This window comes from Glycine soja, chromosome 9, assembly GCF_004193775.1.
Source record: "Glycine soja cultivar W05 chromosome 9, ASM419377v2, whole genome shotgun sequence".
NCBI classification, from domain to species: domain Eukaryota; kingdom Viridiplantae; phylum Streptophyta; class Magnoliopsida; order Fabales; family Fabaceae; genus Glycine; species Glycine soja.
The window spans coordinates 43893186-43918756 of record NC_041010.1 but is presented as its reverse complement, the minus strand read 5'-3'; the positions used below and the strand labels follow the sequence as shown (position 1 = coordinate 43918756).

The following is a 25571-nucleotide window of genomic DNA, read 5'->3' as shown; positions in this document are numbered from 1 at the left end:
TTTGGTTTAGTAGAAAAAACTTTCCTGTTCTTCATCTTCTCTCATTTGAATTTAGATATTTAAAATCAATACGAAATAAAATTAGACAATGCATGTTTTTCTCTGCACGCTTAACATGAATTATTCAAGCATGCATGTGTTTGTAAGAGTGGTAGTTTTTAGGAGCAGCAAACATGCGGTTATGTTGTAAATTCGATCAATGCTTTGTTGTTTAGACCGTACGATCCAATCTCGTGTAATTAGTATCATCACCGTCACGATATTTGTTCCGACACACGTGTCAGACTTTGGTTGTCCACATTGAGGACAAGTTTCTACTCCTAAATGCACCCAATAAATGTTGCATCTAATCCCAACCCTTCAATGTTTCTATAAATACCCCACACATCAATTGCTTTGATCCCAGCATCTCCTCAAAACTCAAGCATTGCATCCCTCTTGATTTGTAGTTTGTTTTGTGCTTTAGATAAAAGTTCTGCCAAATCAAGAGGGGTTTTAAGATCATAGTGTGTGTTTCGCAACAATGGCTAAGTTCTTTGCTGCTATGATCTTGGCACTCTTTGCCATTTCCATACTTCAAACAGTGGTTAGTCTTAGTCTTCAATGTCCGAAAATCAGACACATTTACACACACCACAATGTTTTTGTTTTTGGTGCCACTAATGCATGGTTGAAATTTGAAGGGTTCTTAGTTCTTACATTTGAAAGGCTTGATTTTTCAGGTAATGGCTGCTAATGAACAAGGAGGCCACTTGTATGACAACAAGGTATATATATCCTTACCTATTCTTCACTCTCTTGTCTCTCTTTCTTTGTGGGGTGTGAAGAATAAAAAATGGGGTCTTGGGGTTTTGATTTCTAAGGGTTGAACTAGTGCTGATTTATGCTGCTTTACTGTGTTTTTCTTCTTCAGAGCAAATATGGAAGTGGAAGTGTCAAGAGTTACCGTAAGTAAAGTTCTTGTCTTCATCTTCTCATTTTATGGTACATCTAGCAATGTAGAACATTATGATATTTCTCCAAAATGGAAGAAGGAAATTTTTTAAGACCCTTCCCAAAAGCTCGCAGAGCAGATCTAGCATTGTTATTTTGTTATTATTTTTTTAGTTAAGACAAATTATTCTCCCATTATTTGTACTACTCTTGTCAAAGTTCTAAACTAACGAACACTATTTGTACTCATTTTTTTATAACCGTGACCCCCGTACACTCGTCCTCACAGTCAATTTTAGTTTGACTGTGGTCAATTTTCCCCCCCGTAAAAGCTGCTTCTTTTGGAGTGTTTTGACTGATGTGTGAAAAGAGGCGAGTCAAATGGCTATTGATTATTGTATTGACCATAATGCTTGTTTTGTTTATTATCAATGGTCATGGTGCGTCTCTTATTCTCTTTTTGGAATCTGATATGACCAGAATGCCCATCACAATGCTCGAGGAGATGTAGCCAGACCCAATACCACAAGCCCTGCATGTTTTTCTGTCAGAAGTGCTGCAGGCAATGCCTGTGTGTGCCCCCGGGGTATTATGGTAATAAAGCTGTGTGCCCTTGCTACAACAACTGGAAGACCAAGGAAGGAGGACCCAAGTGCCCTTGAGCTTCAACTTGTTCAACTTCAATTGTCGCTTTCCTACATTTTTATTGCTTCCTTCCTTGTGCCAATTTAATGCACTAGCTACCAAATGCTACTAGCCCCTTTTGGTGGCACTCTATGATATTATGTTTTTATGTATTTTGGTGTATCACTCCTTGGGCCTTGTTTGCCTTTAATGAGAGTGGCTTATTAATATCAATATATCACCTACCAAACTTATTGCTAGCATATATAGTATCTTGTCTTGCCTTGGCTAATTTACTATTACATGCTTCTAATTTGGAATGAATGGCGTTAATTCTTAGTAATGGAGAATTGGGTTGCTGAAAGATTGCCTATAACGTACTTTACCATTATTGCGAGAGAACACTAGTTAAATGTAATTATTCTTCAAACTGCAAGACCCCTATTTTTTCTACTAGAAGGTAGAACCTCAACATCTGTAAAAGCTTCCGTGAAAGATCTAGGCCTATTTGCGATGAGGAAAAGTGATGCTCTTGCTCTGTAACACACCTCTCAAAGTTTGTAGGGCCATTTTATTGAAGACGCCTACTTATGTTTTCTTTTTCTTCACAAAGCAAAGGTGCCACAAAAGTTAAAAGTAGTGACGGTGATCATGCAACTAGATGAAGACCTGAAGGGATTAATGCTAAGTTCTATAAAGGGAGTTGTTATTTCTACCTACACTTTTTCTATTTACACAACAAAATTTTTAAAGCGCGTGGGGTAAAAAATACTATTAAAGATTGATCTAACTGTTTCGGCCCAAAAGAAAAGAAAATGATGCCAGAAAAGAGAAATAGTATATAAGTATTGCTTGTAGGCTAGTAGCCTAGTATTTATTTGAAATGCATCATTGAATCTGGCTTTTGTCACGGAGGTTTAGCTTTAATTAGCTGAAATTGTGAAGATTTTGGGTTTGTGGGGATTTACTTGTATGCATCTACCATCACTATCTTACTCCCATGGAAGGCTTTTATTCACATCTACTCATGAAAACTCAATCCAAAGAAGCCATGGGAATTAAAATTCAAAACAATTTAAGAGACTCTGAAAAGAAATGTGACTCCCGCGGGATAGGGGCCAGACATAATGTATGATATTTAGCAAAGTATTATAATCCTCGTGTGTATAATATTAAAAATGTGCTTGAGGATTTTGCAATTAACAGAATTGATGCTCTAAAATGCTGATGAGAGCCAATAGGTCAATGTTGTACTTAATCCAGGTCAAAAGCTTTTGCAATTTGGGAGAGGATTGTCATATAACGACGTTGTGTTCACTAATTTGGACTATCCGATTAATGCAATACACTTAATTTTGACATGTGTTCACTAATTTCGTTTCAAGAAAAATAACATTTATGTTTTGAAGAAATTTCATTCTTTCATTAATCGAAGCCATGTCAATATTTCCCGTCACCAAAGTATGAAAACATGTCTAGTTGCACGTTTAAAGCTATAATCAAAGGTGTCTCAACTTTCATTCTTTCATCATTTATTTACCAGGGGCTTGCTTTGAATGGATCCAATTGCTATGTGTTATTGTGCTACACATATCATACATGACTCCGAACGAGAAAGAAGAAAAATCCTTCTTAATTGGTTAAAACAATGTGACTTATTCATGGTAAGATTTGGCTTACTCCCGTACAGGAAGAATGGTATTTTCAAATCTGGATTGTGATGGTGGCTGGGCATTACGATGGCCAAGCAATTATGTAGCATAATTATAATTAAAGCCAAGGTGTGTTCATCACAAGAATTTATTATCAGTGGAAAAGGGGAACATTGTTTGACAGAGGACGCGGTTCTTCTTGACGAGAGTGGCAATGGACCTCCATCAGTGGAGAGATCTTTGACTTGAGCTTGAAACCCTCGAAGATCCTCCTATCTATTTTTTGCAATTAGAGTCAATCAGAGTGATACAGCTGTGGATACTCTGATAGTAACATTGATGCTGCTAATCCAGACACTTCCAGCCCATTAGAGCAGCCTACTACAAGGCCCAAGCGTACTATTCAGCTACCAAACAAGTATCAAGACTATATCACTTACAAATGAGAATAAATTGCCGTTTCTATTTCTTTCATTCTATACTTCCTTTTGCTTCTAGAAACTGTGTGAATCAGCATTCTGTTATGATTGCTGAGCTGTAGTATCTAGCACTAAATTTGGATTGTTGCTTTATATTCAGTATTTTCTCTAGTGGAAAGGTATGAATGAAAATTTTATGAAAGCATTTCCCCTCTTCCATTATGCTTTAGGAGGCTCTCTCAGACCTCATATATCTGAGATAATATCATCCCATCATCACAGAGAGAAGAAAAATGAAGGACCAAATCCAAAGAGGCATGCCAGGGAAACAAAAACAAATGAAGAATCAAATATAAAATGTTTTAAAGCAATTTCTACAGCGGTTCTAATATGAGTGATGTAAAAAATTAGGGCATCGGTTGGCTAATAATCGATGCAAAATAATTGTTTTCAATTGCAAAATTGTCTCCACATCATCTTCTACATTGATGGTTAAACAAATGCGTTGCAAAAACTTATTCCGGTAGTATTGTGATGGAATTAAGGGTGGTTTAATGCGAATATTGAAAATCATACTTTTGACATCGAATGATGGAATTGACTATGTTAATTGTTAAGGTATAGTTGCGAATAGAGTGTGTGCATGAGAGGGGTGGGTTTTCTTGAAGAATGGGATAGAGAATTACAGCACAAAGTGGAGAAAGAGATAATTACTAGGGTAATTTGGGGAAAAAAGAAAAGGGAGGCGTGTAACTGAAAATAGGAGGAGCAAACAGCAAGTGCCTATTCGATTGTGTATTTAAACGTTCAGTGACTTCAGTCTATTGATATATAATTCTCCCCGCAAGGCTTCTTTTTGCATATAAAATATTTTTTTTGTACATAAAAAACCGTTATTGTTTTTGCATATAAATGTTTTAGAATGTACTAGGGTTACTTTTTGGAGTCCATCAATTTGATAGAGGTTTGGGTTTATGTTTTTGTTGATCCTGGTCCGGATGCTATTGGGCCTTTTTTTCTCATAATCTTTTTTGTCTAACAATATCGCATCGTCTTTCATGCATGGCAGTGGGTTTTTTGTAGTTGGTTTGGTTCTGTCACATTTTTGTTTACCCTCTTAAATTCAATTGCATTGATTGGTAATCAATTGAAACTGAGTAATTAGCTCTCTGAATCTTGGGTAAAACCTAAAAACACTTAGCGTGTGTTTGGAAACAATTTTCAGCTTGGCGTGACGTGAATTTTCTGAAACAACTATTCTTAGCTTCTCCATTAATAAAAGGTTTTGACGTGAAAATAAGAGAATACGTGCGTTTAAAATGCTTTCTCAAACACCCACAGCACGCTTCTAACGAAACTGTTAGTGTCTTTCCTATTTTGAACTAACCTTTTTAAGAATTTAATTTCGATTACTCTAGCAACTCTTACTCTTTGTTAGTTTGAAAGGCAGTGATTTATGTTTAATTGTACTTTTTTATTTTTTGTTTTAATTTTTTTTTATAAACTAATTTTTAAAGAACAGAAAATGGGGAAAGAATGTAGGAAAAAACACGAATAATAGAAAAACTGAAATTTAAAATCCAAAATGACTTAGAAATGTTCTGATTTTTTCTTTAATTTAAAAACTGAAAAAGAGATACATTTCTTTTAATTTTTAAAATTAAAACTTTAAAACGAGTTTTTTTGTTTTGTTTTTAAAAACAGAAAACTATTTAAAACAAATCAAACGTGTCTTATTGAAAGTTACTTCATATATGCAAATAACTCTTAGTAGTTAGGTGGTTAGTTTTGCTTTAGTAGCTCATTTGTCAAAGGAATTTAGTCCAAAAATTGCTATGTAAATGAATTTTCATTACTACTTACTAGTATGAAGTTTTTCTTCCCGTACTTTTAATCCAAGAATTTTAGCTAAACCGGCACAACGTTTAATGAACTGTTTCATCATAGATTAACTATGACCTTTCATAATAGCTTAATATTCCATATATCTTTGAATGAAATGTAGGCTCAATTCAACTATGAAATGAGTTAAGTTAAAGTGATTTTACGATACGATTAATTACATCTTGTATCAACTATATAATATAGAAATTAACAGTGAATTAATTAATTGTCCAAATTTCATAAATGGTAAGTCACTATTTAAGTTTTTTGGGCCCTAAAATGCAAGTGCAATCAAGTGAGGCCTGTATGATTAGAATCTATATTCAACGTGACAGTTGGAAGCTAGTTGAACTTGAATTTAAGTGCACATGCCAATTAAAGATAAGGACAAAACTTTGATACAATTTTATAGGTACTGTTTGTGTTATTTTTTAATTAGAATTAGAATTTTACTTAACAATCCATGTAATAAAAATTTACATTAAAGAAATATGTTAGTTCCTGAAATAAAACTTTAATTCTAATTAGAAAATAGTACAAAGATCACCTAAAAATTAAAATTGATATAAAAAAACAAGGAACACCTAAAATACTGTATTTAAATTTTGTTGTTTAAAGAAATCCATTACTTAAGTAACAATGCCACAGGCCACGGCACGGTCCGACAAAGACTGAGCAAAAGTAAATAGTCCGAGCCCACGGAATTAAATCAGGAAGCTATAACTACACAAAGGCTGGGCCCATGATCCATAAACAAGATGAAACTAAAACAAATATTATCAAAATATAATTTAGTAATAGAAATAAAAGAGGATATATTAAAACGAATTAGAGAAAAATAGTTAAGGATAGACCTGTTAAAGTAAGCAAAAACCCGTAAGGCAACCCAACTTACCACATGTTCGGGTCGAGCCACATGAGAAAAAAATTAATCCATTTTGATTATAAGAAAAAATTTGACCCACATCACTTAGAACTTGGTTCATCTAGGTTAAATCCGTGGTGGGCTAAATTAAGTTATTTTATTTTTATCATAATGTTTTGTTCCTTGTCATAATTCAATTATCAATAAAAAGTTGAGTTATTTTATTGAAATTGTACCTTTTTACGCATTCTTGAATTTTTGTTATATTATTCCTTATATTATACATGTTTTTATTTTATTTTAAATTTAGGTGTACTAATCATTTTAACTCAAACTCATGGTGGGTTGAACAACACTAACCTAATATAGACTCATCAAAAAGTAAGTCAAGCTAGATTAATTCACCTTCTGAACAATTAATGATGATCAAATTAAATTGATTAAATTGATCCGTTTTAACGATTCTAATTAAAAAGATCTATTATATAGATAGAGATAAAAATAAATAATCTTATATAATTGAATGTTAAATTTTTTGGTTAGGTATAGAGATAGTGTGTGAAATATATTTTCAAAAGAAGATAAAAGATAAGTTTTAAAATAAAATTAGAATTTCACTCTTTAAAATTTGTTTTCTTATTTATAATATAATAATTAATAATAGTGGATGATTGATAAAGAGGCCACGTGAAAGCTGCAGCCCAAGAGCCATTCAAGGGAGACGAGCAAAAAGTAGCACATATTGTTTAAGAATTCAAGATGTTGTTTATATCTGACTCATAAATTTTAATTAAGGATTCATTAAAAGAAAAATGACCTAGGTTTATGAACTTCTTTTGGCTACGGTCATAAATTAGTATAGATAAAATTTAAAAATATTTTTATCTATAATTAATATATGTAGATAAAACTTAACAACTCATATCTACCATTATTTAGTGTAAGTAAATTTATTAATATTAAAAATGACTTTTACCTATAATTATTTTATGTAAGTAAAACTCAAAAAAATTTATACCTATGATCAATTAATATAGGTAAAACTCACACTACAAGAAATTTGTCATATACCTACAGACGTATTGGTATTATTAGAAGTAGCGTTACAAAATGTCATCATCCGATCCCTACTTAATTATTTCTTTCTCAATTATTAACAACAAACTAATTATTGCTAGATGATTTCAGTTATACGGGAGAAATTTGAACCTGCAACTTCTCTCTTCTTTCCTTCCTTCTTTCTTTATCCATTTTTATCCATTGGACCAATTTTATATTTCTTATTTTTCCTCATGCTTTAGATTCGTTTATGCTCTCTTAATAAATTGTTGGATTGCTACTCAGATACTATCAATTATGCTTTTCGATTAGGTTTATAGTTAATGATGTGATGAATTATGATTAACAAGGAAAACAAAAGACACAGTTCAGTATTTTGTGAAGTGCATCAGAGAACGTTTCGTTTTCTTGTTCTTCTTCATTTTTCAAACAAAAAGTTAACTTTGCCGACCATCTATCAATTAATGGAAAAACTAATTTATCAGGTGCAGTGTACATTTTTAAATTATAGCCTATGACGAGGAAGAAAGTCTTGTACAACTTTTAACATCCCCGTTCATTTTCTAATGAAGTGGATAGTGGTCTTAATCTAAGATTACAATTTTGGAAAGTATATGATATGAAAATAGAAAGGTACTTATAATAATAGGAGAAATTCAACAACTAATTAAGGGGGAAGGGAACAAAGCCAGGAGATCGAAAATGTTTAAGACGTTCATCTACAGGATTTATTAATTCAATGAGATGAAAATTGATGGAGAAAAATCATAAATGAAAGAAACGAAACTTCACCAAACAAATCAAAGAAGACTTCACTTCCAAATCATCTTAAATTAATGGTAGTATCTACTGACAAAACTGAACAATGGCTGAACGATAATAATGGCTTGAAATAAATAACAGAAGCGTCGGTGATTCAAGAAGCAACAGTATTGGTGACTCGAGAAGCAGAAGTTGATAGCAGCATGACATCGATGAATTAGTACAGATAATTATTCCAATTCAATTAGACATTTTGAGTTTAAGTTTTAGATATATGCTTACATTAAATATTCAAATAAAATATTTTGTGAGGTATTACAAATTTTTCTACAATATTTTAAGTGTACGCATATAAGTGAGAGGATCCATAATTCACTTTCTAATAAATATAGTCTCGTAAAAATTAAACTTGAACCAATTTTCAGCCATTCCACGACAGTATATAGGTAGCTGACCGATAGTGTCTGTGCTGTCTTTAATACAAAATCAAAAATAAAATGATGAAGATAAAAATGATTATTCCACCTCCACACGTTGAAGACAAGACTTTTGAGTTTGAGAAATGTGTGAAAAGCAAGTGACCATGGGTCAAATACTGTTGGCAAAGCTAGATTGATTGAGGAATTAAAAAGTATAAATTTTTTATTAAAAAAGAAAATATTAATGTAACGTCGATGTATTTTAACATGATTTCTGATAAATTTATTTTTAGCATTGCTGGTGTGTTTTTATTAAAAATATTTTTAAGTTATAACTTATTATTTTATATATTTAATAAAAACGCACATTTTAATATAAATATATAATTTCTCTAACCTTCCTTGGCACATGTTAAGTGAACTAAAGCAATGACACTTAATTAGCATTCACCATCAGACAAATATTTCGATCTCCACCAAGTTAAGCTAGAAGAGGCTAACCATGCACCATATATATGTGTGTGTCATAGGTCTTTTTGGAGTCAACATTAAGATAAAATATTGTCTCTTGCTTGTTGATACCGGCGGATCTATATGGAGAGTAATTGGAGTAATTGTTTAGAGAAAGTTAATTTTTTTTACTTAAATATATTTAATAATTATTTTTCCCCCATAAAAAAATAAATTTTGTCTTCACAAGATAATTTTTTAATAATATGAATGTAAATAATTATAAAAAGTTATTAATTTTATTTGCTTTATCTTTTTTAATTTTTTATTATCATTTTTGATAAATCCTATCTAACTTTTTTTTATAGAAAATATTAGACTATTTTTTTCTCTACTAAAAAAAATTCTGGTTCCATTGATACTTCTTGGACTATGTTCACCAACTCATTGACCAGAAACACACCATCGAAGGTTTATCAATTTGTCAAGACGAAATCACAAACCCCAAAACCTTTTTAATCGAGTGTTTAGGAGCTTCAATAGGAGTAATATTATGAATACTGTCAATCAAAGATATAGGTTTGTACTCGGACAATATGTGGATTATCCTTTTTGGGCATCAAGGCGATAAGTGAAAATAAGAAATCATTTGGAAGCTTAGCATGGAAATAAAATTCACAAATCATTTCACATACTTCATCGTGAAGAGTGTCCCAGCATCTTTGATAGAATATAAAATTAAAGTCGTCAGGTCCAAGATTTTTATTTCTCTCGCAACTATTAGACTGGGCTGAAAGACTTAAGGATTTTATAGGATGAACCAAAAATATTCATGTTTTATATTATTTAGTTTTATTGTAATTTTCAACAATTAGACGATGATACTTGTAGAGTTGTCATTTATTAGGTTTACATAGTATTGAGGCATCAATGAAATGAATGAAGAAATGCTTTATAGTTGCCACTTACATCTTCTTTGTAGCTTTTCATCTTCTCAAAACTTAATAATGGAACTTAGTTTAAGTATCAGTATCGTATAGCTTCTTATAGACTCAGTTTGATTTCTTTAGGAAAGAAGCTGTTAGAAACCTGTCAGTAAAAGATAACACTGCCTGTCTGAGATATAATGCTCATGTTCTTAATTTTCCCAACTTCTATGTTCTAACGTGAATGTTTTAATTGGTATAAAATTTGATTTCCTACTTATTCGAATTTCCTTATACATTTACGAAGAAATTAAATCAGAATGTTTTTTTAAAAGTTAACTCACATAAAATTATATTAATTTGATTTTTTTTTATCCCCACAAGTGCTCTCGTAAAAAATCTCCTACAAACTTGCTGATATATTACTAAGATATGAAATTTCACTCATATATAACAAGCACAATAGAATATTATATTTCGGTGCTTTATATAAGAAACAAGTGAGAAATATTTGTTTTGTCCCGCTTATGAAAAATATAGACTCACTTCTAAATGCATTATTAAGAATTTCTAATCTTACGTACTTCAGAGGAAAGAAAACATTTTTGGGTAAACAACTTAACAAGTCTTTAATTAAGTTATTTTAATTTTAAATAAAAAGTTGTACAAATAACAAAATTCTGCTACTTTACTACTATGGTTTATTTATGTTGAGTAAATTATATCCCCTATATATTTAAAAATATGTTACTTTAGTCGATTTTTAATTTTTTTCATAAATTTTTTTTATTTCCATAAAAATATAAAAGCAAATTATAGTAACACTCATGAGATTTATTCAAATTACACAAAATGTTCATGTTTGTTTAACATTTATAACAACACCTCTTATAGGGACGCAGTGTAATATTTTTAACATATCAAGTGGGATTAGTGTAATATTTAAAGTAGCGCAATGTAATGTTTTCAAATATTATGGATTAGTGTAGGAATAAAAAAAAGTGATGTCGTATGTAATTTTTTTAAAAAAAAACTTAGACATTAAAGTATAATTTTTTTTCTTCAAAATATTACTATTTGTTTCTATATATAAAGAGATAGTATTTAATTAATCTTATTAATGTAGTATTTATATTATATTGTGGATAGACGAACACCGCGCAGCACCTGTCTTTCTGTATTATTAAAATAGAATTAAACACAAATTAAGGTAATTAATATTACTAATGTAATATCTATATAAATATATAAATAAATAGATGGTTTTCTTATATATTCTTATTTATTATGTTTATTAAATAAAATTTATTTATTGAGTTTAATAAATATAATACTAATATATTATATTGAATGTATAAAGTTTTAAATAATAGATATGTATATATATTACAAATATATTTTAAATAAAATGTAATATTATAAAATTAAATGCAAACATATATACATTGTAATATATAACTAAATTGATAATTTTCTTACATATTATTATTTATTATACTTATAAAATATAGTTTATTTTTGGAATATAAAATATAATACTAATATATTATATTAAATGTATAATTTATTTAAATTATATACAAAAATATTAAAATCTATTTTTAAATAAATATAATTATTAAAAATTAAATACTTATATATATATATATATATATATATATATATATATATATATATATCAAAAAAATATTTTTATTATGGTTTTGTATTTTAGCATAAAAGTGAAAAGCAGTATAATGCTTGCATTTTCAAACAAGATATCTATAATTTATTTTAACAGTGTTAAAACAGATTATTTAGTTATGTTTATTAAGCCTATATTTTAATACAAGAAAAAGAATAATCAAAATAATGTAATTTACTCTAAGCTTTATTAGAACATCTTTAACAAGAGTTGTTGAGTTCAAGAACTCTTATTCATCCAATCTATCTATTATTGATCAACAGAACTTAACAATTCTATTTTTTTAAATATTATTTTTTAATGTCTTTTGAAATAAATAAAAAATTATTCTACTAAAATTCAAGAACTCCAAATTACATTTTATTACTAAAACAAAATATGACAAAATTTATTACATTATGTAATATCATGAGGTCTAAAAAGTAAAAATACATCTCTCACTTTCCACTAAGCATGTTCTTAAATCCAGTAATACAGTCAACTGTTTGTAAATACTATAAATACGGTGTGCCACTTGTCGTGGGGTATTAGTCTATTAGATATTTTATCAAGAAGGGTCACGTAGGCACTAGGTGCTCGTTAGATATTGATTTTTCTTTTGAAAAAAATAATAAACGTAAACCTTATTAAAAAAAATAGAAACACTTATATGCATTTCTAATAATTTTTTTTATCAACACTGGCACCTTACCTTGCTTTTTTTAAAAAAAGAAATTGCAGTAATAGAAAAGAAAAAAATTCCAAATTTACTAGACAAGACATTGATATTATGTTGAGCATCCAGTAAAATTAACCTAGAAGTTTAGTTCCCCTATTTGCAGGCTTGTAGCTACACTCAAATAATTCCTAAGTGATGGAGGCTTTCTCTTGCAAATTTGAACTTGCACATGTAAGAAAAGTAAGAATTCATATTGAATCCTTAACCATTTATGTTAACTCGTGCGGTTTGGTCCTACCCTGCTTTAATGCATGAGTTTGAGCTTGCGATAGAACCCTATTTACCTGATTTTTTTTAGTAAAAGTTCTTCGATCTTATTACAAAAGTTCCATTTCTTTAAGATTCACTTTTACTTTTTAGAATTTGTTTAGAGCTTCAAAACTAGGTTACAGTAGCTAGGCTTTCTTATGAGATTTTTTTAAAGAAAATAATTAAGTCAAACAACACTTAAAAATAAAATAAAGTATAAAAAGAAAAAGAAAATATTTATTTGTTAGATTAAAAATAGGAATATTCCATTTTTCAAAAATATTAAATTAACTCAAATAAATACTTCATTCAGTTATTTGTTTATCATTTAAAAATTGTGACATATATTAGTATTTTGTAAAATTATTTTAAACTTATTACATATTTATAAAGGCTTGGAAACAAGGGGCATAGTTCTCTATTGTTAGATCTCCTTAATGTTTGAGCATTTTACTAGTGAGATAGTTTAATACTATTTAAGATTATTATGTGACATAACAATACAATTGAAAAATTATAATTAATATTTTCACAAATTTCTTAGTAGATAGATAAATAAAAACTATTTGCAAATAAACATATCAAAAGCAATGGAGGAAATATTACCTAAATTTAGAAAGAAAGAAAAAACTATTATTTATATAATACTTTTTACTAACACTATTTTTTATTTCCATCACATCGATTATCTTATCTTATATTTTTGTCCCTTTTCTCTCACCACTCTCTCTGTTACGAAAAAGAATTATAAAAAATTGTACAAGCATAGTTTTTTTATTAATTTAGAACGAGCCTATGCTAACCTCGGATCAGGAAAGGTGTTTATATTGGAGTTATCAGTACATGGCAGTCAAGTTGACCGTTTGCAATTCATAAAGTGATTACCTTTAAAATGAATCCCAGAAAGTGGGTATGCTTGGTCATGTTCTTAATGTAAGCAAATCATAAAAGTACATTTATGGGCACTCGTTGTTTGCCCTTTAAAATTGAGTGCTTTTTTCATTTTTATATATATTAAATTGCACACCCTTAGCTAGTTAGCTTTGCTTTTTTCTTTCTATTGAACTAATCCAACACTGCTTTTAGGTAACGGATGATTTTGATGTTTATGTTGCTGTCGGTACTTTATATTGGTATTAACTTTTCTGCTTGCCAAAATAACATGATAACAAATAATTTTGTTTCTTAAATATGTAATTAGAAATTTGATGTTTCTATTAAAAAGGATGAATTTCTTAAATAAATCTTAATACTTTAAAAAATGAATTTTTAATTCTTGACCGAGAAATATCTTGGTTCAAAAAGAATAAAAACATTTTACACTTTACGCTGCTTGTCATATTGGATTATTGTAAGTGCTATTTAGTTTTATAATACACTCAATCAACACCATGTGTGGTGCCGTTGGGTATATGAAAGACAGGATCAAAATGGTCAATTCGTCATAATCTTTAATTAAGTAGGTTGTGTTGTATGTGGTGCTTCTTAGATATCCTATTTTCTTTTCATCATTGCAACTTGCAATTGCAAGCCTACCCTGCTTTAGATAGATAATGCTTGGAATCGAGCCTATGTACGTTAGTGCATGTCCCTTCACGTGTTAAGTTTTTATACGATGGCCATTTTTTCTTTATAGAAATTAAATAGATAAGGTCATATTAAAAATTGAAAATTGTTTACATCTAAGAATAGAGGAATAAATATAAATTTTTAACATGATATTATAATGTGAAAATACAACATGCGAGAACCATTAGAATCATCAGAATGGTAGGAGGTTTCAATAAAATATGCATGAGATTATAAATTCTATCCTAAGTGCGACAGATGTATAAAAAAAATATCAACATGTGAGGATATGTTATCGGAGACTTTATATTAGAATTAACTTTACCGTGTTTTCGTGTAATGTAAGTTCTATTCATTTTTTTTCAATACACTCAACTCCAATTGGTACAAATATGGTGTGGAAGACATAAAGATTGTACCTGTCGTTGGGTATTATGTTAAAGAAAAGATGAAGGAAGGTTGGAATCATGATAATTGAATGAATAATTTGCTCTCTTTAGGATGACCTGTTATTAAATGAGTGTACCTTACTTTATTTCATCTTCTTTTTTGGTACATACCTTACTTTATTTCTTTAATTTTATACATGGACGGAAACAATTTTATTTCTTAATTTGACCATGACCAAGTTTAAGTGGATATTTATATTTAATCCTACTCTGTGGGGAAAAAAGTAAATCGCCATCTCTCCAGTTATATAAATGAATAAATAACAGAAAAAGGAGAAAAGAAAAGAAGTTTCAAAAGGTACAATCAATATTCTTTTTCTTAAGGAGTTTTCTTACACCTATCGGCTATTATATCGAATTCGTTCACTCTTCAGGCTAATATTTTGTCAAAGTGTTCATGACACGAGGCTCTCTGTTTTGAACGGTGGACAGAGGATTTGAACTTTTGCAAATTTGTACCCATTATTATGGGTATTAGCAATAGTGGTGATAGAAATGTACATTATTTAGGATTGTCTCTATTGGTACAATCTTATTAAAACTTTAATTTATATTAAACAAAGACTTTAATAATATTTGAAAGAAACGTGATTGTCTATTAAATATAATGTGTATATATTATTAATAGTCTCATAATATCTATATTAAAACTTTAATTTATATTAAACAACTAGATGTACTATACAAGTCTTAGATAGTGAAAAAAAGTTTTATGCTCTCGTTCCATCACGTGATAAATTTATTAATTTTTACAATAATTATCTTAAAATAATTCAAATGATAATTTGTGATTGAATTATAGTGTAAAACTGTTTTCACTAAATATCAGAGATATTAAATTATCTTATTATTCCGTTAGTGGACAACAATTTTTCGATGGTATTGCACCAATCTTAACAACTACTTCATATTAGAAGAGTCGTGCTAAATTAGTCTGCTGCTTAGCATCATGATGGTCCATGGTATATTTGTTCCTCCGGGGCGGCCTGAGGAATAATATGTTTATGAATTGACAGACGGATATTCATATGTATCAATTCGTGCAAGTCTTTTCGTATATGCTAAACCACATGATGGATTTGAATGTGTAGGTGCATTATTATTGATGTTAAATTGAAAATATTTTGTGACTATTATTAATCACATACCAGTTTTGGTCTGCATTTAATCATCATTAATAGCATCCGGTTTGCTGTCTATATTGAATTTCATATGAAGCTGACATTTCATTAATGTAGGAAAATCACACTACACACTTTTGCATTACACATGGCTAGCTCATAGCCCTGAAATTAACTCGATACATGGCCAAGCTAATAATACCATATGATCTAGGCATGGTATTTTTGATCATATACATGATAATACATGTGGAAACTTGAGATCCTCCAAGACAAGAAATTGAAGGTGATGTTGATTTGGGCGGTGGTGTGGTGTCAGAAAAAACATTGTTGTTTATTATTTCATTCACACAAAGCATCTTTGGTCGCTTTTTTGTTCAGTTCCACCAATGCTTTGGCGCACCTTGGATGAAATGGAGGATAGTGAAATGGGAAAACCAGGGTGTTCAGTGTCCCTAATCACATTGTAAGACCAAGCTGCTAAAACCGCCCCAGTAATAGGTCCAACAAAATATACCCAAAGTCCCTTGTAGTATGATGTCGCAATTGCAGGACCTAATGTCCTTGCTGGATTCATTGATCCCCCTGATATTGGTCTGTATACATGAACAACAATTTTCAAAAACATTGGCTTCTTTTCATGCATGTTCATGTCTCTTACTTTGCTTCCTAAATATATATAGGCTTTGCCTAATTTTGAGTCTCCCTTTTTATAAACTTTATTTTTCCCTGTGGTCATGTTATTCCTGTAATATGTAAAATTGTGTTTGTGTGTGTATGAGTGTGTGGATCACGTTTTTTTTTTTTTTGGCTAAACTTACCCGGCTACAATGCTTGCTATGCAAACAGAAGAACCTACTGCTACTCCTGATAGCTGTCCTGTCTGCAAAAATGACAACATTTTAAGGTTAGGGGTATGTTTGGATAGTGTAACTGAAAATTTAAAATAATTGAAGGCTATTAATGAATATCAAGTATCAGAAAATAAACAACAGTTTGGGTTATCATGAATACTGTTCAATTGAGATAAACTTCCTTAGCAGGTCTTTATTACTTTAGTTAAATTTTTCTTAAAATTTTCAATTAAATTACTGTGATTCTTACCGCGTTTGAGTCAGTGGCCACGGCCATGGAAATGAACACCATGGTATATGTGGTCACCATTTCCATGATTAGGGCTTGAATGTGTGATCCAGCAGGTGATGTTCCTCCAATCTCATTTGATGGTCGTAACAGCTCTCGCAATGTGTATGAAGCAGAAATGGCACCAGTGAGTTGAGCTGCTATATAAAATGGGAGCTGCAAGAAAATTGTGTTATTTATGTGTCTGGCTAAAAGGGTCTACAACTACAACTTGTCCACAAAATAAGTTAGCCAAATTGCCCAAAAATGAGAAAAGAAATCAGAATTTTATTATTCTTATTAATTTTTACACCCCATTGGGCAATTAAGCCCGACCTTATCTCCAAAGAATTTATTTTAAGTTCAAGTCCTACTGAATTCTTTTGTTGTCTGTTTCATATTGTCATTCTTGTCATCTAGTGCCGGCTCCTAAGTCCAAATTGAGTTAAACCTATTAATTTACTTCTCACAAAATACAAACAACATACGACTAGTTGCTGCTTTTCTTTTAATATGAACTAATTCATCATATTTTACAAACAAATATATCATGATTAAAAATAAATAATAAATATTCTCTGAATAATTTTTTTAATTTCGATAAACAACAAGTACGGTCATCTATTCTGTATTATTTCTTGGCAGAAGGGTGGTTCAAATCCTCATCACTATATGGTAGGGACTAGATTCATGAGGGATTTCTGGACCACATAATTAATGAACATTTCTGGCTGAAAATGCACACATTACCGTGGGTCCACGGTGAGAGTGAACTTGACCAGTACCTGCTTTTTTCTCTTGGCTGAACCGTTTTGACGCGGACTTGAACCCATACAAACTGAGTCACGTTGGTTTCAAGGTCATTTTATTGAGATATTTTCCCCTTTTTATTTTTGCCCATTTTTTTATATTCCACTGTAAGTTCATTGAACCATTTTTTTAAAAAAAATTATGGTTTGAATCATTATTATTATTATTATTATTTTTAGTGAGTCCTACACATCACATCACACTTTAAAAAATTATTATTTTTACCTCTAACATAATTAGTTGCTTAAATTATTGAGTTTAATTCAAATTATTTGTTGTTAAGAAATTTCTAAGCAATTACTTAAATAAGTTACTCTGCCAAAATAAGAAACACCAACACATTTTCTCCAACGCTAAAACTGGTTAACTATTGCTTAACTATAAGAAATTGTCATAAGCACCGTTGGAGTTATTCTAAAGAGTATATGCTGATTTTGTGAAGATTTGTGTTGTGCAATCATCATCTTTCTTCTTTATGCAACAATCATACGAAATAGTAGAAGAATAGTTATATTAAACCATTCAACAAACATAGACCAAGTATTCGAAAGATGGATAACAGCATGAGTAAGCTCACATGCATTATTGTGTTTTGATTTTGAGTTTATTATACTAATTTATAATTAATGCCTCATTCGTATTGGCCGGGGGGAGTCTTTTAAAATAAAGGTGTGGTGAGGGAAGCTGAAGCTCTGGGTCAACCTAACTAGTAGTATGCACTGTGCATTCGAGGATTTAATGAAATATTAACCTTCAATTATTAGTGATTAAAATTGGAGGCAATAATGACACATTTGTCTCCAACTGCACAAGTTACACATTTTACGTGTAAGATACATAGACTAACAAATTAAATTAAACTGTGTGATTATTTTAGAAAATCAGTGAACAAGTTAAGTATCAAGTCCGTTCAATTTTTAAAACACTGATTTTAGAATTGGTGAAAACAGTTTGAGAATGGGTCTAATTGTTCCATATCAAAGAACGTATAATATCATTGTTTTATGCCAACTTGAATTTGCCTAATTTAACCTTTTAATGATTTAATTTATCATATAACATTAAAATATATTTAATCTTTATCAATTTAATTGTAACTAAACTATTAGTTAAGAGTGTATTGAGATAGGTTTTGTGCATTTTATGAACCAAATATAACTAAGTTGGATTCAGTTCATTATTATTTTTTATATAAGAATCCAAAGTGAACCAACTCTGCCTTTAGGTTGGATAATCGAGTCGATTGGTTGAAATATTATTATATTTATAAATTATTAAAAATGAAAGAAAAAATAATATCCAAATAAACAGAATACAAAAGATTAAACAAAAAATGACATTCTACAATTAAAAGAGATCGAGAAAAAGAAAATAATAATTTCAATGATAAAAAATAAAACAAAACTAATATGAATCTAACATGTACTTAGAATCTAACATGTATATGCAACATTTAATCACAATCACAGTTAAAAATAAAGTACCTAATTAGTTTAAATATGAATGTCACAAAACTGTTCTTTAGGTGTGGGTTTACACAATACACCAAATATTAATAAAAAAATATTATTAAAATTATTTATGTGTTTCAGATTGGGTTGAGTCTATTGAATTTAGAACTCATTAACCTGGTACCCAACCCAAGTACCATTAGACTAGTTAAAATAATAACAAATCAAATCAATGACTCAACTAAACTTTATAATTAGTTTGAATTAATTGAGATTGGATCATCCAAACTCACGTACACCTCTATTGTTAATCAATATATTCAATAGTTCAACAATTAGTTTAGTTTTGAAAAATATTACTACAAATAGGTTCAATATTTTAATTTAAGGAAAGATATATCCATAAATTTTATTAAAAAAAAATCTCTAGAAAATTAATTAATATTTTAAAAATAAACTAAACTCAACACGCTCATTTATAGCATCATTTTTTTATTAATAAATTATTAATCTGAATGATATTAAACTCTATTTTCTTAAACGAAGTTTTAAATTTATGAAATAAGCATATACTCCATACCGATAAAAAAAAAAAAAATAACATCATTTTCTTAGTTATTCTAACAGTATTAACAATCACCGTTGTGACTGTAGAGAGAGAGAGAGAGAAAAAAAAAAATCATGGCGAGTACGAGCACATTGTTGTGTCCACCAATTCAATCAACGACGTGTGGAAAACAATAATATCCATGGGCAAGAAGATTATAATTATATTATCGGAATATAGTAAAAGCATTTTAAGAAATAAAAAAGTGTTTATACGGACGCACCTGTGGCCAAGGAAGATGCCTGACGGCGGTGAAAGCAAGAGAAACCGCGGGATTCATGTGTGCCCCTGATATGTGTCCAATTGAGTATATCATGACCGTCACTATGAGTCCTCCTGCAAGTGATGCTCCAAGCTTTGACACCATCCTCTCATCAATCTTGCTTAGCCCAGCAGAACCACTTCCCACAAACACCAACAAAAATGTCCCTATAATCTCCGCTAACACCTGCCATATCCATTCAAATTCTCAATAAACATCATCTTCATCACACTTTTCTAATGATTAATCAAATTAAATAACAAAACAACCCTCTAGCTAGAGTTTTGATAGGTCCTAGGTTATAACCTCACTGCGACCGGTGTGTAGAATAAAAAACAAATCAAATTAAATTTACAACAACCCATGTATAAGTTTGTGTGTTTCAAGGCACAAACTTTTGTCAGAGAATGAAAAAACATGGTATAATTTAAGTGTTGTGGGTTGGTTACCTTTCTGGGAAAGCCGGGAGGGTAACTTTGTGCAATTCTTGCAAGAGAACCAGGGGAAGATGATGATGATATCTCAGGGATGCTTGGACTTGGTGTCTCAATTGTGCTAGGGATGAAGGCAAACGTGCTTTGGCTGCTGGTCCCCTCCATTGTTGTAAGATTATGGAAGTGCTATATAGCTTATAGTTCAGGAAATGTGATCTCTCCCTCTCTCTCTCTCTCTCTCTCTGTTATAAGCTAATAGCTACAAGTAGTGGATGATGAAACTATGAATGATTAACGGGCCTTTTATAACCTCCCAAATGTACCTTCTTCAAATCACTTGCATTGCACATGGTAGTAATTAAGTAGGTGTGTGAAATAAAAATTCCTAAAGAGTAGACCGTGGAGTTGGGTGACATTTGGATTACGTCATGGACAGCTTCTTTGGCCCTTCTCACGCACACACATTTCAACTGTGTGTGAGCTTCAATGTCGCCCTATATGGTCAACCAATAACCACTTTTCATCATTTTTAATTTGACGTTATTTTAAACATTTTTTTAAAAAATATGGGAAAGTTGGCGATTCGTTTCACAAATATTTATTTCATAATAACTTCGCCCTTTAAAGTTTAAACCCCACTTATTAATTAACTTCAATTTTTTGATACGGAATACTAGAGTAAGCCGTCGATATACGACGTATGAGGGGAACTAAACCACGGGTTAGTGATATTTTTTTCCTTATTAATACAATGAGGAACTTGGGGACAATAATATCCTTTTCGAACAACTTCGGACAGAAGATACAAGAAGGAAACAGAGCAGAAACAAACATATATATGGACAAAACTGTTTTGGGTTCTTTTGGTTTGTTTTCAGCTAAAGTTAAAAGTTTATTATGATAACTAACCCTTAAAATGACATACATTGTTAAAGTAAAAATTAAGCTTTGGTTAAAAAATAATACTAAAAGTACTTATATGACTACACTTAAATTTTATTTTTGATATAAAACAGATGAAGTGATATAAAAGAGGATAAATATTTGAGTTATCGGGTCTGATTTTCACAATAATAATAAGGAAGATCTTTTAAGAGTAATTCTTTTAAAATTATTTCTTACTTTTATTGTTAATTTTTTTTAAAATCTAATAATTTTAACAAGTAATTAATCATAATCATTATATTTTAAGAAAATAAATGATGGTTGAGACCTCTTGAATTCATTTGATGCTTTGATAAGGTTGAGATGCTATGAAAAATAGGTATCTTATTAGCAAAAAGCATTCCGTATGTTTATTAAAATGCTTACTTGCTATAATGATGCTCGTGTTATATATAGGTGGTGATAGGTTGTATTTCGTGGTATGAAGCCCGAGGTATCTCACGAACAACAATTATATATTGCAACATGACAATGATACCCTTGGCCGAGACAGGATTCACTATTCACAAGTGTAATTTAAGGTTTTTGTTCTAGGTGTTAAACTTAGCCAACACTTGTGATTTTGAGCTAATTCAAAGCTTAGGCCTCAATGTCATTATATGGAAAATATAGTTTTGAAAATCACATCGGACCAGTAAATTTGACCAATTGGATGGAAATCGGCTTGGTAATTGATCCATTAATCAAAATTATTTTTAGAACTAGTGGAAACTGGTTAAATCAGTACAAAATTGATATAGAAAATTAAATCATCTTAAACCCACATTTTAAAAAATAAAATTATTATATTTAATATAAAACTTTTTTAAGAGAAGTAAAAACACATTTAATATGGTTTAAAAATTATTGTAAATTATTTTATCAATTATTATCATATTGTTTTTCTTTTATAAGATATAATTTAGTCATTTATACTAATTGATTTTTTTATATCATGATTTCTTGTAATTTTATATTATATTAATTTATCATTTTACTTTTTATTCTATATGTGAAGTTGTTGTCAATGGACGCGATTTTATTTTATTAAAAATGTATGCCTAAGTATTATGATATATGTGATTTAGACCAACAATTGTATTTTCTTTATTTTTTATGAAGTTATGGAAACTAAATAAATTTAAAATAATACAAAAATAGAAATTTCCTATATTATCATTAAATATTAGAGCATGAAAGTATAATTTGATCGCACATAAAAGTCATCACGGTTGAATTCTTGAACTCTTAAGATTGAGGTAGTATTTTGTCAAAAATAAATAAAAATTAAGGTGGCATCCAATTTTTGTTTTTTTTAAAAAAATTCACTTTCATGCATTGTTAGTGCAAAAATATTTATATTTTTAATCAATTAAAAATCATTAGTGTGATTATGATTTTTTTAATGTATGTATGATAAAAGTGAAAGAAAAAACTTCATATATAAAAAATTTGTGATTGAATAATAATATAATTTTTTTACAATAGAAATAAAATATATTTATATATATATAATAAAAGAGTAAATAGCACACACACACACACACACACATATATATATATATATATATATATATATATATATATATATATATATATATATATATATAATACCTCAAAAATTAAATTAGTTTTATTATTGTGTAAAAAATTAGCTTATAAAACATATATTAAAATATAATATATATTATTATTTTTCATAAAGCATAATTTAAAGTAACCAATTAAAAAATTAAATAGTATTTTATATATAAAATAAAATTATATATATATATATATATATATATATATATATATATAATCATTGGTTTAATACTTATTTTTATTAAAGAATGAATTTCATTAATTTATTAACATATATTTATATATATATATATATATATATATATATATATGTATGTATGTATGTATATCATAATTTTTTAAATTAATTTTATTATTAATCACTATTTTAAATAAACTATAAATAATTGTTATAAATTTAACTAAATACCTAATAAAATTTCATTTTTCATAAAATATATTTTACAGTAAAAAATTAAAAAATAAAATATAATTTTACATTTGATATTTTTCTCTTAATATATACATATATATATATATAATATTTAATAAATATTTTTTTTGTAAGGATAAATTTCATTAATTTATTTCTATCTATCTATATCTATAGCTATCTATCTATGTAATAATAATTTATTAATTTATATTTTATTTTTTCTTAGTTATTAGGAATTTATATAAGTTAAAGAAATTTAAAAAAAATAAATATTAGAGAATGTAAGTGTAGTTTGATCATATATAAAAAAGGAATTACGATAGTTGAATTTCTAGAACTGTTATGATCGAGGGTCACTTCCAATTTTATTTTGAGTTTAATTTTTATCCATTGTCATTGTAAAAAAAAAATTACATAATCAATCAATGAAAATTTATTTTGATAGGGTTTTTAAGATGGGTATGGTAAAAAAAAGAAAGTTGTTGTACATGAAAAATTATTATTAAATTACAGTGTAAAAATTCTTTAAAATATAATTTTATATACTATTTTTGTAAAACAAAAAGTGTTTTTTTATATGTCGAAAATACAAAAACCGAAAGAAAACAAATTAAGAAAAACTTTAACTTGTAACAAAACGAACCCCTAAAATGTCTGCATGTAACATGTGAAGAAGCTGGAGTGGACAAGCTTCCCAAACATTTGAACCAAAAAAAGTGTATATACTATTTATTATTTTCTTATTGTCATAAATTTGCTCCAATATTCAATGTTGAAAGGTTACTTCTCTGTGGTCTATCTATCTGTTATACCTAACCGCCTATCTATATATATACATAGCATAATAGACTTTAATCTAAACTTAATTTAATACCGTTCATGTGGAGTTTATATATATAATGTTAATTATTAAATTAAAAATAATTATTATTTGCACTGTGCATCTTACATTTTTATTATAGTTTAAAAATTAGATTATAAAAACATATCAAAACAGGAAAATGTAAATTAATATATATTATTATATATATGCACACACACTATATATAATTTATCTCTTAATTTGGATCATTAATTACTATCTATCAATCAATTTATATATTAATTTCCAAGACTTGTATATATAATAATTTATATCTCAATTTCTATCTATCAATCTAAATATACAGTACAATATAGTGGCAGACATGATCCTAAGCATTAATGTAATATTTACTAATATTGAAATTATATATATATATATATATATATATATATTCAAAAATTTAAAATTAAATATAAAATAATTATTATTACATAATTATATATATATATATATATTCAAATTTTATCAATTTATATTTTAATTTTCTTTTTTCTTATGGTGTTATGTAAATTAAATAAAGTTATAGTAATAAAAATAGAGGTTGACTATATTTCCATTAAATACTAGAGCATGGAAGTAATATAAATTACGACTGTTGAATTTCTTGAACTTTTAACATTTAGGTTGCTTCAAATTTTCCTCTGAGTTGAATTTGTATGCATTGTTAATATAAAAAAATGTATCTTCGTTAACATATTTTTAAAATATCAATAATTAAAATAAAAAAAAAGCATACATTAAAGTCTGTGATTAGATGTCAAAGTAAAAATTCATCACACAATCAATATATACATTATTTAACTCTTTATTTTTTCTTTTTTCATAAATTTAAAGCTTCAATGTAAAGCTGCATGAAGAGGCTTGGAAACTGAAGAATGTCATGCACTCAAGTCTCAATATCTTCGAAGGAGACGAAAGGCTCGATACGTTGGTCAATTGGATGGTAATTTCTCTATCATTTATATCTATATCTATACATATCTATAATGAAATAGACTTAAACCTAAATATTAATGTATTGATTTCTATCCATAATAAAATAGAGTTGAATTTAACCATTAAATATAAGATTTATTGTTATTAATGTAGTATTTATATATTAGATATATTTTATTAAATAAAAAATAATTATTAAAAGCTTAATATATATATATATATATATATATATATATATCACGCATAGACATTAACTAGCATGTTTAATAGATTATTTCTTAATTTGTGTCATTAAATGTTGTTTTAAATAAAATATTATGAATCATTTTTAATTTAACCATATAAGAAAATAATAATAATCAGCATCATCATAATTAT

At 28.6% G+C, this 25571-nt stretch overlaps 2 protein-coding genes across 2 annotated transcripts; one reads left to right on the top strand and one right to left on the bottom strand.

Moving 5' to 3' along the window:
• Positions 1-389: 389 nt before the first annotated feature.
• LOC114425355 (gibberellin-regulated protein 4-like) lies at positions 390-1824 on the top strand. The gene is made up of 4 exons (XM_028392250.1): positions 390-586; positions 723-767; positions 914-947; positions 1414-1824. Exons 1-4 carry the CDS (start codon positions 524-526, stop codon positions 1593-1595), a joined length of 324 nt encoding a protein of 107 aa, XP_028248051.1. The 5' UTR covers positions 390-523; the 3' UTR covers positions 1596-1824.
• A 14035-nt stretch (positions 1825-15859) lies between these two features.
• LOC114425097 (aquaporin NIP2-1-like) lies at positions 15860-20755 on the bottom strand. The gene is made up of 5 exons (XM_028391857.1): positions 20485-20755; positions 19997-20221; positions 16888-17082; positions 16605-16666; positions 15860-16379 (listed from the first exon to the last, which is right to left on the bottom strand). Exons 1-5 carry the CDS (start codon positions 20632-20634, stop codon positions 16130-16132), a joined length of 882 nt encoding a protein of 293 aa, XP_028247658.1. The 5' UTR covers positions 20635-20755; the 3' UTR covers positions 15860-16129.
• Between the last annotated feature and the right edge of the window lie 4816 nt (positions 20756-25571).